Source organism: Setaria italica, chromosome IX, assembly GCF_000263155.2.
Source record: "Setaria italica strain Yugu1 chromosome IX, Setaria_italica_v2.0, whole genome shotgun sequence".
NCBI classification, from domain to species: Eukaryota; Viridiplantae; Streptophyta; class Magnoliopsida; order Poales; family Poaceae; genus Setaria; species Setaria italica.
Genome location: NC_028458.1, coordinates 15089068 through 15106179, shown reverse-complemented (window position 1 = coordinate 15106179; position 17112 = coordinate 15089068). Strand labels below are relative to the sequence as shown.

The 17112-nt window shown below is 44.0% G+C and overlaps 1 protein-coding gene and 1 long non-coding RNA gene across 2 annotated transcripts; both read left to right on the top strand.

Moving 5' to 3' along the window:
• The first annotated feature begins 1458 nt into the window (after positions 1-1458).
• LOC111255925 lies at positions 1459-3151 on the top strand. Its single transcript, XR_002676077.1, has 2 exons — positions 1459-1988; positions 3061-3151. It is a non-coding gene; the product is annotated as an uncharacterized LOC111255925 (long non-coding RNA).
• Positions 3152-13043: 9892 nt separating this feature from the next.
• LOC101755936 lies at positions 13044-16099 on the top strand. The gene is made up of 2 exons (XM_004982708.3): positions 13044-13559; positions 15599-16099. The coding sequence occupies exons 1-2, from the start codon at positions 13218-13220 to the stop codon at positions 15935-15937; spliced, it is 681 nt and encodes a 226-aa protein (XP_004982765.1). The 5' UTR covers positions 13044-13217; the 3' UTR covers positions 15938-16099.
• Positions 16100-17112: the final 1013 nt, after the last annotated feature.

Here is a 17112-nt window from a genome sequence, read left to right as displayed (position 1 = left end):
AAAGCCTTTGTGAAGCCATCAACAATCTGTTCCTTGGTAGAAATAAGCTGAACCTGCAGTTGCTTGTTAGCTACACATTTTCTGACAAAATGGAAATGAATTTCAATATGTTTGGCTCTAGCATAAAAGACTGGGTTTGCTGATAAGTATGTTGCTCCCAAGTTATCATATCAGAGACACGGTGGTCTATGAAGTTTAACACCAAGCTCTTTGAGTAATGACTCCATCTATATTGCTTCTGTAGTTGCATTAGACATAGACTTGTATTCCGCTTCTGTACTTGAACAATGAGAGACAATAGCTTTTTTCCTGGGACCCCAATAAATAAGGTTAGGTCCCAAAAATACTGCAAACCCACCTGTAGATTTTCTGTCATCAATACTTTCTGCTTGAGAAACGCGTTCCGCACATCTAGTTGCCTTAAGCACCATCCTCTGGAAACTACAATTGACAGAACAAGCCTAACAGTACCATTGCTTGAACCCTTTGGCTACTAACCGAGCTTTGTATCTGTCTATTGTGCCATCAAATTTCCTTTTCACTTTGTATGCCCATTTACAATCAATCACATTTATACCTTGTTTTTCCCTGACCAGATGTCAAGTCTGATTTTTCAGGAGCTCATTGTATTGATCCTCCATTGCTCATCTCCAATTGGGATCATCAAGCACCTCCTGTATAGACTCAGGTTCACCTGTGCCACAGAAATTTCCATACCTTATGATCCTATCAAAGAATTTTTTAGATTTTACAATACCACTTTGCAATCTAGTGCGCCTTGGAGGCGATGGCGCTGGAATCTAATCAGGTATAGCTGCTGCCTCCACACCAGATCCAGGACGGGACGTAGAGGATCCAGAGTCTGTTGCCGCAGGTGGTGAAGATGGGGACGCCAATGTTAGGCCACGTGGCAGCTCCGGAGCGGATGAAGATGGTGCCCGTGCAGCCTGTTGCCACGTTAAGGGCGATAGAGGAGCACGCGGCGCACCAGGGGGATGAATCTGATCGTTAAGCTAATAAACCAGACCGAGGTGAGCCGAGCCAAGCTAGCTCGGCGTCCAACCCTATTGGTAAGGATGCAGAATTCCTTGCAGATTAATTATGAGGAGACCACTTCTACCATGGAATGGATGCACAACAACTCTTATTAATTACCAGGTGAATTCATTTGTTCTGAATGATGCTTTAGGGCTCAAAGTTGGTGGCAATGAAATGGCCACGGACGATCAGGAGTGCACGGTCAATGTAACACCCTGAAATTTTAACAAATATCTAACCATAGTTAAATGACTAACTAATGCTTATTAGCTAATCCAACAAGAAATAGGTATACCTTTACATGAAAAGACACAACTGCAAATTCTGTAAGTTAATAATCTGTATTATCGGAATCAATGTAACCTTACAATGCCTCACACCCCTGTTCTTTTCACAGTCACCACAGTACAATACAAATGGAAATACCAACACACTAGTTCTCTATACTAGTAGCCTACACCTGAAGAGTAGTCAAGAGCTTCTTGAAGGTGCAGAGCACCTGCTCGCCAGCATGTAGTAGCAAGAGCACAAGCTCTGTGTCAAGCAACCAATTGGAGTCTCTCAGGTTTCCCAGGCCAATCACAGCTCAATAGCTAGAACAGTGCAAATAATCAACCAATGAGAGATCAACAGCAGCATAGGCAACCAGCGCATGATACACTGAATGGGTTTCCACAAAAGCTTCTCATCCCTCCTCAGCCAATTAGCATTAGACAACCATCAGGAGAGAGAAGGGGAAACAAAAGAACAAAAAGGGAGGAGCCTGGAGGAAGCCATGAGCTCAAGCTCCACACATCCGAGGGAGCACCTGGAGAGGGAGAGGAAAGGAGGAGAAGGATGGCGGGGAAGCTGGAGGGATGCACTGACCAGGAGGATCGAGGCAACGGCCGCAGCCGCGTGCTTGTACTCGTGACCATGAGTCCATGACCGAAATTGTCACTGATGCAAAGGTGATTTACCATCCCGTTTGGATCCTTGGAATTGAATTTCATTCTAATGATCATAATTTAGACATAAATTAATAAAGCTAATATAATTGTATGTGGAATATATTTGTATATTATTGTTGGTCATATGGGAGAGATACTTATGTGCTGCATTTCTGCTATAGGGAAGTGAGTCGAAGAGCGTAAGTTGCATATTAGAAACATAGCATGAGGATCTATAGAATTAATTTCCATCTCACACCTCCATGAATTTAAGATAGACTTATATCTAAACTTTGAAAAGTTGTGGAATGTCACATTTCAAAACAAATAGCTTACTTCATTAATAAGTAGATTTCAATTCCTTCAAAATGAAGAGATAGCTTTTACTTGCCTTTGCATGAACAAGCAGTTTCTAGGCACATCACAATCCCATGGCCATCACAGTACAATTTCAATATCACAAAACACAACAGTCACAGGCTCACGGTTCCTAGAAGATGAGCACCACGGTTGAGGGGAAATTAGAGGGTAGCTGACAGAAGATGCAGAGGGGAAGGCTAGGGAATAGGCAACCACCTGAACAGAATAGGCGCCGGCCAGCACCACCACGCAGCCATACCTGCAAACCCGGCGCCAGCGTCGCCTCTTGTCTAGGCGAGCAGTGAAGCTAGGGTCCCAAAATAGAGGACACCAGGGGGCCAAATCGGAGGGGAAATCGGCATGGATAGGACCGGAATAGCAGGGAGATTAGTATAGAGGTGGCTGGTGTTGAGATTTGCCATTGCTTGAGGGGGGGATTTGGGGAGGCGACAGCTGCTGTAGATGATACAACAGAGGGAAGGATTGTGTTGCAGGAAGGATAAATAAAAATAGTAAGTTTAGTAAGAATTTTAGACTGCAATAAGACTAGAGTTAGGACAAGCTAACATCATTAGGCACATCTAATAAAATAAAATCACGTAACCTCAAATGCCTGCACATGAACCATAGTTGCTAATGACAACCATAGTAACGCACATGTATGTATATTTGGCTTAGTACTAATCTTTGGATGCAATTTAATTAAGACAAATATATGCATGTAAATTTGCAGAATGACTGAACCGGCGAGGAAAGCATTTAAGAGTGGGACTTTCACCCGTGCATGAAGGCAAGTAGAGTGGGACTTTCACCCGTGCATGAAGGCAAGTCGTGTAGATAGTTATTTGCTTTTGAAAAGATAATCTTTTTAAACACTTGCATCAAAAACTATTTTCTAAAATATACCTAATGAGATGATGGTTTAAAATATACCTAATGAGATGATGGTTTAGGATGGATAATGGTGAATGGATGATAGTTGAACATGGTGTGACGGAGGGCTCATGGAATGTGATGATGAACTAGGGATGGGTCGGGCTCTCTCTACATACCGCTATAAATCTAAGGATTAAACCCCTCTCACTCATCTTGTGTGTCGTATCTTATCGTGTCGATCATGGATTCATTTGAAACGAGTTGAGTCTGGTACCCATCAAGTTGTTATACACTCCCTATGGATAGGAGAGGTTTGGGCGATGGTGCCGATGAAGTGCACCCATGCGCATATATTAACGCACGCGGTTAAGATGTGGATGTATAATATATGAAAATGAGGAAAGCTTGGTATTTTGACCATGAGTCGCATCTAGGAAATGCGATGGCAAATTGATCGGGGTAACCATGGGTAAAGTGATACAAACCTACGCAGGATTAAATCGTGATTCACATCATGTCTCTTGGGATGGAGGCTACGGGAGCCTGGTTCTATCATACTCTATGGGTGAATATTAGATTTATTACTAACTCTTTTGCTAAAATATGCCAATTTTAATAAATGATTTATATTGGAAAATGGAGATGACAAATGATTTAGACATGCATTTCATTCGATTTATTATATACTCGTTGAGTACCTTGTACTCACTCTCGCTATTAACCCTCCCCCTTCAGATAAAAAGGAGACGACAAACGATGGTCTTATGCAGAGCAAACGATGTATTGAAAAGGTGCCACATCAATAGTGCAGGATAAATACTAGATATGTAAATCCAATAAAGTCATTATTTTATTTCTTTTAAGTAATATTAGTTGGCTCTTTTACGAGGAAATGTAATGATTAATGTAAAGTTCTAACTATTGTTCTGTTGCATCACTCTGATTAGGGTCATTATTCGGGAAAGCGTAGCTTTGTCTAGTAATTATCCTTAATCAGGCATTTTTACATAGGTAGTGAAAATGCGGGGCGTTACAGTCAAGCACAACAAAATCATCATACGTGCTGTACTTCTACTCCTGTGCTACATGTACAAAATGGTCAAGCTTTTCTATTCCGCTTTCCAAATGAAAGGGGTACAGCAGGGGAAGGCAGTATATCTACAGCACGTCATCACTAGTTGGCCAGCCCTTCTCACGTGCTGTGCAAGCAAACCAAGCCCCAATCGGTTTCCATCTCCAAACAAATCCTGCCACGTTATTTAAAGGAATTCTGGCTGCTCCCAACTTCTATCTTTTTAGCCAGTCATCCTATTTGAAGAAAGCAGAATCAAGTATAGTATGCAATTTCAGATTTCATGCAGATATCGCTCAGGTTCTATATTGCTCAGATTTCTTTGTGGTGGTAGACATTCACATATAAATATTTAAGATTGGATATTTTCTTTAATCTAAAAAATGGGCCTGTTCGCTGCTGATTTTTAGCCTGCTGCAGCTGTGGCTGTACAACCCAGCCGTTCGGCTGTGGCCCAAACAGCAACAGCCAGTAGCCTAGCCGAACAGCTGCAGCCTCATCTCCCGTTCTCCGGTTCCCATCTGGCCAGCTCCCGTCTTCGGTTCCCCAATCGCCTCCTACCGAACTCGAGAGAAGGTAGGGTTTCGAGGCCGGCTGCCGCCCATCACCTCCCACCCCCGTGAAGGTCGCCGGTGTTAGGAGGGCTCCAAATCGAGTTCTCGACGCCTCCTTGATCCGTTCCCTCACCAGCGACGGGATCTCGTCGGAGCCGGCGTCGACCTTGCATTGCCGCATCTCCACCCACTAGTGACTCTGTAGATCGAGGCAGCCCGCTAACGTGAGTATCCCTCCAATCTCCAATCCTCTCCATTCTCGATCTGTACGTTTGTATGCTGATAGATTTCGTGCATCCAGATGGAGATGTCCAGGATAAATGAGAATTTCTTCCTAGTTTTTCTATGGCATACAAAACCCCAATTACCTCAGCCTGGCCTTTCCCAGAACCGAATGCCGCTGAAAGTTTACGAAAAAAAGAATTATACCAGGGTCAATGAGTCATGAATGACAACCGATTCTTGTGAACCTATCAACTATTCAAAACATAAACACATGCTTACCTATATTTCCTAGAGTCAATGGTAGAACACTGAGTGTACAAGGAGACAGACTAGTTACAAGTCCAGCGCCAAAAATGACTGCTAAGCTGGAGAATCAAAGGTAAAGGTTAGAAAGGAAGAGATATCGCAGTAGGAAAGAGAAAAGGAAAAACTGACGAGGTAGAGCCAACAAGAAGTTAACAGAAGAGAAAAAGAAAAACAGACCTAGAGAAACTGAGAGCAGATAGCTGATCCTGAACAGCCTCATTAGCCTGCTGCCCAGCTGAAAACAGCAAACCTCCAAACCAATCTCCAATGCCAAGGTCAGCCAAGAGGAGTCCTGAGTTAGTATTTTGCATTGACATTGGCGACAAAATTTCCTGACTTCGCCCCTGTTGTTTACTCATATAACTGTCATACATCGTGCGGCCTTATCTGAACTGCATATGTTAGTATTCCAAGTTCAGTACATTACTATGTAATATGACTGCATCTTTTCAGTAACATTAGAGCAGCTTACAGATATCAGTTAACTTCTACACTTTAATTTTTCTTATTGATATTTGTAATGTTCCATGCTTCAGTGCCACACTGGTGTTATTTGGGCACACGGTTAGCTAAGAAAGGCGGCAGCACTGGCACACTCCTCGACATCACATGGTCTCCACCTAAAGCTTGTCGCTACAAGCTGCGTACAATTACTGTACGGCTCAGCCACATCAAGGCAAGCACTAGTACCCTCCATCTCATTTGTGCACATTGTGATAAATGTTGCTTCCTATCTTGCATGTTGCCATTGCTACTATGTGTGTGGTATCTAAACCTTGTAGTTAGGAAGCCATATGATTCAAACTTGCACACAGATGGATGCAGGCCATGCCAACTGGGATGATAACACTACAAAAGTATTCCTGGACCTCTGCATTGATGAGAAGAATAAGATCAACTACAACAAAAAGGGCCTAACCAAGCTAGGTTGGCACAACCTGAATACAAATTTCAAACAACAGACGGGCAGGAAATATTCCTGCAAACAGCTTCAGAACAAATTTAATAGAGGCAGTACAAGGATTAGAGAAAATTGAAGGACAAGAGTGGTACCGAGTGGAACAACAATATCTGCACCATCGATTGTGATGATGAATGGTGGATAGCCCGAATTGAGGTAACTACTTTTTGTTCTCATAATTACTGCTTCTTATCATTTCCCTACTGCTTTGAATGAGGTGACCTTGGATTGCCCTCATGCTTACACATTTCCTATTTGTGACTTACAGGAGAATGGGGCAAACAAATATTTCCATGGCAAGGCGCTTTCATTCTATGATGAGTTAACCACTCTTTTCGGCTCAACGGACACTGAAGGTAGTCCAATGTTGTGTGTTGGTGGAATTGGAGATAGAATACCAAGTTGTGGAAGTGAAGGCAACCTTGATCCTGTGGTGGAGGAAAATGTTGCCTGGTTGGAGGACAATGTTGGACGGTCTAGTGTGGGTCGTGTGTCGCAAAGGTCAGGAAAGGAGCATGTTGTTGATAGCCCACCACCCAAGAAGAGTAAGAGTATGGAGTACTATGTTGAGCGCATATCTGAGAGCATGATTCAAAGGACTATGAATGAAAGAAATTTAATCAGCCGTGAGGAAGAGGAGGTTATGGAAATGATGCACCTTGTAGAACAAGATGGTGTCCCGAATGGGTCCGAGTTGTACTTCATAGCTACTGAGCTGTTTAGATCACCAGCACGACGTGCATCTTATAGGAGCATTACCGCTGCAGAGAACCGAATTGCATGGCTCCGATGGACTTGGGATAATGTCAAGAGGAAGTAATACCGGTCCATGCTTAGAATGTTTGTTTCCTCTACATGGGAATGTATGTCTGTGCACTGTGACCATGGCATGGTGTGGCATCATGTCTGTAATGTGAATTATGTTGTGTTAGATCTTGATTATTCAAGCTGCTCTTGTTCTTTCTAATATTCTGCAAAATATTGTTTACAACCTTCCAGTTCATTTATACTATACAATAACAGAATGTACTTGAATAGCTTAATAATTTGGTATGTGTTTGACAGTGTGATTTATTTTTCAGCCTGAAGGTCTCCATGATGAATGGGGTGGCTGTCAACAACTCAAGGTACCATCCAGTACTGTAATTTCATATCCTAAAGTATGTAAAACTGGCTATTCGAATTCCATATGGTTTTGTAATATTGACTAAATAGGATTAGTATAGAGATAGAATAGCACGACCTGACAGTAGGAGCATTTGTATCTAGTTTGGATTCTGGGGTAGACATCTTCTGCTTGGCATACTTTGCACATGCCTGGTTGTAGTATTCAATAAAGCCATAGCCCTTATGGCAATCTGAATGTGGTGCCTATGACGAAGATACATTCAGTGTAAAACAACTGTAATGATGCACGCTAAAGTTATTGAACTATCATAGTATTGTATCCATACCTTCAGGAGATTGACTTTTAAAACTCCAGGACCAACTTCTTCCACTGCGTTTTTGAAATCATCTTGTGTCCAATCTTTGGGTATATTCCCAATAAATAGCCTGTTCTTTGCCTGGGACGAAGAAACCTTTATCTTATTTCCCTGTTACAAGAGCCATAATAATATGGTATATTTCGTATCAATATACAAGATATATGAGTTAATCAGGTGCAACAAGGATTCAGAAAGTACTAGCGTTAGTTTTTCTAAACAATATGCTGGATTTTTTTGTGTTTGCCTTTGCATCTGCAGCCACCTGACATAATTATGTTTCTATCATTGTTTGTGTGCATTCAGGAGGGGGAGTTTGAAGAAGCTCAAATGGCTCTTAAAGGTACACAAATAATCCAATATGAAACTATCATACAACACATTGTGTTCCATACTGATTCTTTTCCTTTCATTTTTTCAGATCGCTGATTGAAGAAGCTAGGATCATTGATCGCTGTTATGGAAGCTGGGATCATTGATCACTGTTATGGTCTAAAAATGAACGGAACATCAAGCTCTGAAAATTCGAGCAACACTAGCACCTCACCAGCAAGGTTGAGCGATAAGTGGTCTATCTGGTGGGACAAGGGTGCAACCATTGGTGTGTTAGCTGCGTATGCATCGTCTACCTCAAGTGGATGTGGAGTGCAAGATGGTCCCTTGCACTTGTAGGAGTTGACTCACTGTCAATGGGTTGCTATTAACCTTGCTGACAGTAAGAAGTGCTACAAAAATTTCCGTCTCCATCCATCTGCATTCTAGTTGTTGCATTCAATCTTAGTGTCCAACCATGGGCTAAAATCCACACGACAATGTGATTCAGTTGAGACCTTAGGGATGTTCCTATGGGCATGTGGCACAAGACAATGCCAGAGACAGATGTCAGATAGATTCTGTAGGTCACTGGACACTGTGAGTCGGAAGTTTGGTGAAGTGTTAGATGCCATGGTATCTTTTGCAAGTACTATTATTAGGCTAATGGATCCATTGTTCAGATGTGTGCATCCTAGGTTGCATCAATTCTCACCATATTTTGATAGGTGCATAGGAGCTACAGATGGAACCCACATTCTGGTGTCAGTCCCTAAGCACGCACATGATGATTTTATCAATAGAAAGGGGTTCACTAGCTAGAATTTCTTAGCCGTTTGTGATATGGGCATGAGGTTCACATTTGTCGCTACGGGTAAGAAGGGTGCTGTCCATAACACTGCTATTTTGAGGGAGGCTTTAAACTAGGCTGAGCATTTTCCTCACCCACCCCAAGGTGAGCTTATTTTGTTTGTAAGTTTTATGGTAACTAACATATGTGACTGCCATTCTAAATTGCTTTATGTATACCAATGTTGATCTGTAGGAAATTACTATTTGGTGGATTCTGGTTACCCACTGCGTGAGGGTTATATGGCGCCATATCGCAAGGGCAGGTACCATTTATCTGAGTTTAATGTCAAAGGTCCTGAGAATTTGAATGAAATTTTTAACTACCATCATTCGTGCCTTCGGAATGTTGTGGAACAATCTTTTGGAGTGCTAAAGAATAAGTGGCAGATTCTAAGAGGGATATCGTTATATACTATGGAGAAGCAATCAAAGATTATTATTGCATGCTTTGCGCTACATAATTTTGCATTGGACAACAACGAACCCAGAATGGATGTGGCTAACATGTTTGGTCATGGCACCTACCTTATTAGGATTGGTGATGAAAATGACCCTGCATCAGATTGGTTAGCCGCTACTGCCAACAACGTATTAGTAAAGTCCATGATTGGATTGCGGCTAGACTATGTGGTTTGCATTGATTAGATTACATTCTTGACCACATGATTTTGCTGATTTTATGGTTATATAATAGCATGAAATCTGTTAGGGGGGTAACCTGCAACATATGTATGGTTAATTTTATGTGTGTAGCATCTGGTGAATTCTGTCATCTGTGTCTCTTGGATTGAACAGACTGAAATTATCTTTTGTAAATTACCTAATTGCAATCTGGATGCATGGAGTGATTATGCAGAGGTATAAAGAATTCATGGTATGTTCAAAATTGTTTTAGGGTGCTTCCCTCTAATTTTTCTAGAGCTATGTGCTTCCCACTAAAGTTTGATTTGTTGAGCTTTAAATGAAATCAGCGGTGGCTGGCTGCAGCTGCTGGCTGCACTGTTGGGGCTGAAGCCTGCAGCTGCTGTAACGGGCTGCTGCAGCTGCACTACCGAACACTACCGAGCAGCCCATAATGTAATTTTCTAGTGGGCCCATAGTCCACCACAATTCCTTTAGGTTTTATATTTTGTTTAGTTATTTTCCAAGTGGAACAGATTCATCCTAATAATACTAGTGTCCCCCTAGACCTACATTACGATTCAAGGTTACTGTTCTTGTTTTTCTCATCGAAGACCTGCCCATTTGAGCTCAGAACACCATATTCCTGTGAGTGGATTTCTAACATCTAATTTTATATTTGTTTTTTTCCTATTCTTTGCAACGTACAAATCGTTCTTCGTGGACAGTTTAGCCAAGTTTTGGCACGGTAGGTAACAAACCATGTTAATTGTATGGTGAAAGCCGGATCGTCATCATCACCAATTCATCAAATTATAGTTATCTTCACCTACCAGAAGATCAAGAGTCGAGACCAATCGCTAGGCTATTCTAGGATACTACACAAACTTTTCAAATCAGGCAAGTCTAGTCACCGTTGAGGACGAGCCATCACTTTCTACGACGATACTACACAAGATTTTCCAACCGGGAAAGTCCGGTCATTGTTGAAGACGAGCTATCACTTTCTATGATTTTTTGCACAGGTAAAGAAATGTAAGTTTCAAAGTATTATTCCGAGTCATCTCTTTCCGAAGGGTTGATCCAGTTTCTGGTAGTGATGGATAATCACGATCCAAACGAGGCAGCTACACACATTTGGCTCCTCCAGCTGCTTGCGCCGTCCGCAATACGAAAGGCACTCCGGCCTTGAGGGGGAATCATCGCGAGGCTGAGGCATGAAACATGAACTAATACATGATCGAGGTTGTTAACACAGAAATGCATATCTTAATACTACTAATTGAATCCGCTAGGTAATCCTTCGTGACGCATTAAAAAAATAAAATAAATCTTAAAAATAATGCTATTATGAAAAAATATATATATCCGGCTACCAACAATCTGGTAGACTCAAATCATCATAGCCATTAGATCTACTTCCCATCGCTACTATTATGAAAAAATAAGTAAAGTAGCCCCTTAAATCTATATTAAATTACCCATCCATCTATGTCATTAAGCTAAAGTAACTCTCTATTTTTCATCAAAATACCAACCTATATGGTCATTATAAAAATAACTTAAAGTATAACCTCCTAAATTTGCATCTTATTCATATTTATGATTATTAAAAATAAGTAACTTCTAAATCTGAATCTAAATAAACCAATATATGATTCTAAATTCATCTTTAATATAGAAAATACGAACTCAAGGTATATATGTGCAATTTGTATTGCCATGTAGACCATGTATATATGTATGGAAGAAGCGGTGAGAATACTGATTTTCATGTGAAACACATATCTTAAACTAAGAGTTTAACTGAACACATATAGAGGTGCGATGTAAAGTAAAAAAATTACTATGAATGTGGATGTTTATAGAGTAATTACTAAAAGCTGTCACAACCGATACGATAAAGAAATATGTATCGATAAAAGTATTGTGTTAGAGTAATTAACAAAGGAGAGAGAACATAGGGTATTAGCTATGGGTCATAGTTTTTTATATGAATTTCTAATACTTATACCTCTCAAAATTATTAGCATGCTAGGAACATGGATTGATGGACTAGTTACTAATAATATAATCATTGACCTACAGATAAAATCACATGTGCCAGAAAATATTGATCCATATAACTTGCAAACGATGTTCAGAAAATCACAGGATAAAGTTGCTTGCACTTGCACAAATGTACATGCACACGTCAATGTTCTTTGTTGACACAAAGAGGTAATATGTTGTTGTCTATGGAGAAAAGGTGGACATCTCTCCTACCTTTCTTCCTCACCGCATCTCCAGAAAGTAAAATATGACCAGACTACAGACAAGTCCAAGTCAGCTCATTTGACTAAAACCTACGCTAGATCAGCTTCACTCATTTGAGGAACTTCTCATCAGAGCTTCTCTTCCCTATTACACTATATAACCACAATCCCATAGCAAGAAGTGAAAAACACCATCACAAGATGAAGCTTCGTGCATGTCTTGGAAATATGCAAATTATTCCATATATAAGTTTGAAGCATACTATTGCATAAATCATTGCTAAACTATGTAAATCAGATCTAGTTGTAAGCTACAGTTATGTAAACCATGACATGCTGATGTAAAAGGTGTAAAAATTCAGCATATACAAAATGGTTTACATGGACGTAACGAAGTGTTCTTCAGCAGGTGCGAGCATGCTTTTTTGTTATTAGCTTCATGTGTGCATGGGATGAGATAAAAATTCTACCAGCTGTTTGGACTATGAATACTAGATCTCATTTATTATGTACTTGTTCCATATCATTCTATATTTAATTTTTACTGGCAATGATCCGTAATAATGTATGCAAAAGATCATAATACTGAAGACTAAGTTTTTGATAGACATATTGACCTATAATCAGAATGAATGTAAAGACTGCATTCCTAAAGTTATTAAACAAGAATTTCTTAAGTGTATCAGGATTATTTAGATGGTTTCGTAAGGTACAAATGATATGCTCAACAATATATCGTTCTTTCATCTTTGCCTGAACCTTGAGTCTAACCCTTTGCATTCTTTGCTTGGTTGACAAAACATATATTAAATTTTGATTGTTTGATTTGTATTACCAAAATATATTTTTTAGCATAGCATGGGCATTATGTTAGTTTGGTAAATATCGATAAGGCTTGACTTGGCCAAGGCTAACTTAATTTCCTGCAAATTGCTTCATTTTCATTTATGAATTTCATAGTATTCTAGCATACTTACACAACAAGTTCTCCAACCGGGAAAGTTTGGTCGCTGTTGAAGACGAGTCATCACTTTCTATGACTTCTTTGCACAGGTAAAGCAATAATATTTCCGAAGTGCAGTTTCGAGTCACCACTTCCCAAATTGAAGTACCAATAGTATACTCGTCAATGTTCTTCATTGACACATTTCCGCAGACGAAGAAAATTGCATCTATTGATTAGCAGTCGTAACATGAAGTTCAAGATCAGCTCTAGAGTCAGTTCATTTGAGTAAACCCTACACTAGATCAGCTTCACTGAGAAACTAAACTTCTCATCAGAGCTTCTCTTCCCCTGTAACATACGCACTATAAATATACCCCCAATCCCGAGTAGCTAATCCCATAGCAAGAAGTGCAGCACCAGCACAAGATGAAGCTGCTTCGCGTCGCCGCGGTCGCATCCCTCCTGCTTGCCCTTGCCGCGACGGCCGGCGCCATCGTCACGATCGACGTGACGAACACGGCGTCCAACACCCTCGGCGGCCAGCGGTTCGACCGGGAAGTCGGTCTCGATTTCCCGAGGCAGATCATCTCTGAAGCGTCCATGTTCATCTGGATGACCTTCAACCAGACCAACCCCGCCGACCGCAAGCCCGTCGACGCGATCGCCCTCGTCGTCGCCGACGTCGGCGGCGTCGCCTTCACCAGCAACGACGTCATCACCCTCAGCGCCCAGTACATCGGCAACTACTCCGGCAATGTCAGAATCGAGGTGAGTTTGTTTAGCTCTCTCTCATGTCACTAGTAGAGAATTGGACTTTAGTCCCGGTTGGTAGGGTGCAAAGATCCCGAAAATGCATCCGGGATAAACCAACCGGGATAAAAGGGGGGGTCTTTTATCCCGGGTCACTCAACCGGGACAAAAGACCCCCTTTTATCCTGGTTGGTAATGGGTCACCCACGGCCGGCGCTGCAAAAAAAAATTCCCAAGCTCCATCGCAAGTCACGCGAAATATGCGCGTGCGTGGTTCGTGGGATTCGAACCCACAACCTCCAGCCTCGCGCGTAGCTTCCTTGCCATCCCACCTACACACCACATCTGACTATGTAGGGGATATTATCCTTTTGTATTAACTCGTGGGGGACCCTTTTATCCCGGTTGGAAACACCAACCGGGATAAAAGACCCCCTTTTATCTCGGTTGGTGCCTTTTATCCCGGCTGGTATTATAAACCGGGATAAAAGGCTCTTGACCCTTTTATCTCGGTTGGTGTTACCAACCGGGATAAAAGGGGGGGTCTTTTATCCCGGTTGGTGTTTCAAACCGGGATAAAATGCCTCTCAGAGTCTTTTTTTCCCACTAGCCTTTGCAACCGGGATAAAAGGTCCCGGTTGGTGAGCCCCCCACCAGTGACCGAGTTTTAGTCCCGGTTGGTGAACCTTTTGTCCCGGGCCAACTTTAAACCGGTACAAAAGGGGGCGTATGGAAAGCCAATTCTCTACTAGTGTGACTTGAGCTAGGACAGGCGCGCACTGGTAGAGAACTGAGTATTAATCCCGATTGGTAGGGCGTAAATCTCCCGAAAAACCATCCGGGATTAATCAATCGAGACAAAAGGAGGTGTCTTTTATCCCGGGTCCCTCGACCGGGACTAAAGCAACATTTATCCCGGTTGGTATTCCCAACCGGGATAAAACAGTTTTCCAAAAAAAATAAAAAAAAGCACCGGCGAGCATCCGCCCGCCTCGGCTCCCACGCCACCCCTCTGCTTCACCCGCACCGCCTATATGCCCCGCCCCGCCCCGCCGCCGCCGACGCCCGCCTCCGCGCCGTGCACCCGTGCGGCCTCCGCCTCCGGCTCCCGCGTGCCGTCAGCCGGTCGCTCGCCAGCGGCGCCCGCTGCCACCGCTTTGACCCACAAGCCCCGCTCGCACATCGTTCCGCATGCCCTGCGCCCACCTATGTGGGAAAAGAGAAGAAAGGATAAGGAAGAAGAAGGAGGGAGGAAAGGATGAGGAAGAAGGAGGGAGGAAGGAGAGTACCTGCTGCCGCCTCCCCCGCATGCCGTCCTCGGCCCGCCGCCGCCGCCTCGACCCGCCTCCCCCGCTCGCACCTCGCTCGGTTCCATGCGCCCGCCGCCCGCCGCCCGCCTGCGCATGGGAAAAGTGTCGCCGCCTCCACTGCGCGGCGTCGCCGGCCCGCCGCCGCCCCGACCCGCCTCCCCCGCTCGCACCTCTCTCGGTTTCACGCGCCCGCCGCCCGCCTGCGCATGGGAAAAGAAGAAAGGATAAGGAAGAAGGAGGGTGGGAGGGAGGAGAGGATAAGGAAGGAGGAGGAAGGAGCTAGAGTACCTGTGCATTTTCTGAGACAGATAGAGGATGTGCATTTTTTGAGATAGATAGAGGAGGTGGAGTGGTGGGGGGAGGGGGCGCGAAACGAGGTGATCGACGGCCCTTTTCTCCCAGTTGGCAACACCAACCGGGATTAAAGGACCCCCTTTTAGTCCCGGTTGGTGTTTCTAACCGGGACTAAAAGCATTAGTCCCGGTTGAAAACACCAACCGGGACTAAAGGGGCGTCCTTTAATCCCGGTTGATTTCTATCTGGGAGAAAATGCTCGTCAGGGCTACTAGCCTTTACAACCGGGATTAAAGGAGTTCTTTAGTCCCGGTTGGTGAGCCCCCGTCAGTGGCTGAGTTTTAATCCCGGTTTGTGAACCTTTTATCTCGAATCTACTTTAAGTCAGGATAAAAGAGGGAGGATGGAAAGAAAGTCAGTTCTCCGATGAAACGCATGAATGTGTTTTTGCAGGTGGCCAGCGTGCTGTTCCACGAGACGACGCACGTGTGGCAGTGGGACGGGCAGGGGCAGGCGAGCCGCGGCCTCATCGAGGGCATCGCCGACTACATCGTGTACACGGCGGGCTACAGACCGGCGTACTGGGTGCAGCAGGGGCAGGGAGAAAGGTGGGATGAGGGGTACTCCGTGACGGCGATGTTCCTGGTCTACTGCGACACGCTCAGGCCGGGCTTCGTGGCGCTGCTCAACGCCAAGATGAGGTACGGCTACACCGACGATCTCTTCGCTCAGATCCTGGGCAAGGACGTGCAGCAGCTGTGGCAGGATTACAAGGCTATGTACGGGGCCTGATGTGTGGATAGCTGGTCTGTGGTTGTCAACTCCACGTCATTGTCGTCTAGCATGGCGTGATGATTAAAATAAGGTTTTTCTATCTTGACCACGTCGTTTAACGACTATGTTCTGCTTAAAGAATGATCAATATACGTGTCATATGTAATGTGTTGACGTTTATACCGTGCAAAAAGAAAGTATATATTGAGACCTGAACAATGTGTTGCTTCATTTAAAATGGAGAGGGCTCTTCATTTAATTTTAAAGTGAGAGCTCTCAAATTAAACTTTTTTAAAATGAAAAGTTTGATCCTACCATATTTCCAAAAAAAATGGCCAAGATGAGGTGTCAAGCTCTTAGTAGCCAACCATGGTGGCCTGGCGAGTAAAATATACGGGCGGTTCTTTAACTTGTCACGAGGTGTCATTGTTAACGCCAAGAGAACAAGGGTTCCTCGAGAAGGCACTTACAAATGAGACCCGCAGGCTCCCTCTCGGAGCCCAACTAAAGAGATGGGCCTAAAAATTCAAAGCCCAGAAAGGACCAAGGAGAAATCACCTCCACGTGGTGGGGTCTACTGATGGCCCACACGGTGGAGACGGGGTACTCCTCAGGAAGCCTCCCAGGAAGGTCCCCAGGAAGATCGCTTTGGGGCGAAGCAAGCGAGGGCACGGCAGTTGAGGCAAGCCATCAGCAGGCGCGCCGTCCCCGTAAAAACACCATCATTACGGGTTGACGGGACACGCCTGGGCGCCTCGGGGCCTGGCGGTTTGACCCGTTCGTCCAACAGGCGGCGAGCGCCGCCCTCGTGTCGAGAGCGCCTGCTTGGTTCCTAGCCGCCCTCTGCCACGAGGTGGGCCCACACCGTGGACTCGGGAAAGGGCGAAGGTCTCCTGGGAAGGGCACCGGGAAGCGAATTGGATACCCCATATCCCGGGGTGGTGGGCCCAAACTGAGAAGAGCAGTGATCACAAGGGTAAAACGATAAAAGCAAGGGATTCACCATAAAGGATTTGGCCAAGCCCTACGAACCGTGCGCACCAAGGTGAGGAGCATCAGATGCAAGTAGACGATGTGTCAGGGACTGTAGCATAATGGCCGCCACATTCACACCCGAGAGAGAGGGAAGGATTGGGGCGCAAGACTTGCCCCGGTCAATCCCCCATGGACCTAGCCTATAAAAGGTTAGCTCT

Coding starts and splice junctions, on each gene's coding strand:
- LOC101755936 (XM_004982708.3), top strand. CDS start 13,218: ATGAAGCTGCTTCGCGTCGCCGCGGTCGCATCCCTCCTGCTTGCCCTT. Junction 13,560..15,598: donor CCGGCAATGTCAGAATCGAG/GTGAGTTTGTTT, acceptor GTGTTTTTGCAG/GTGGCCAGCGTGCTGTTCCA.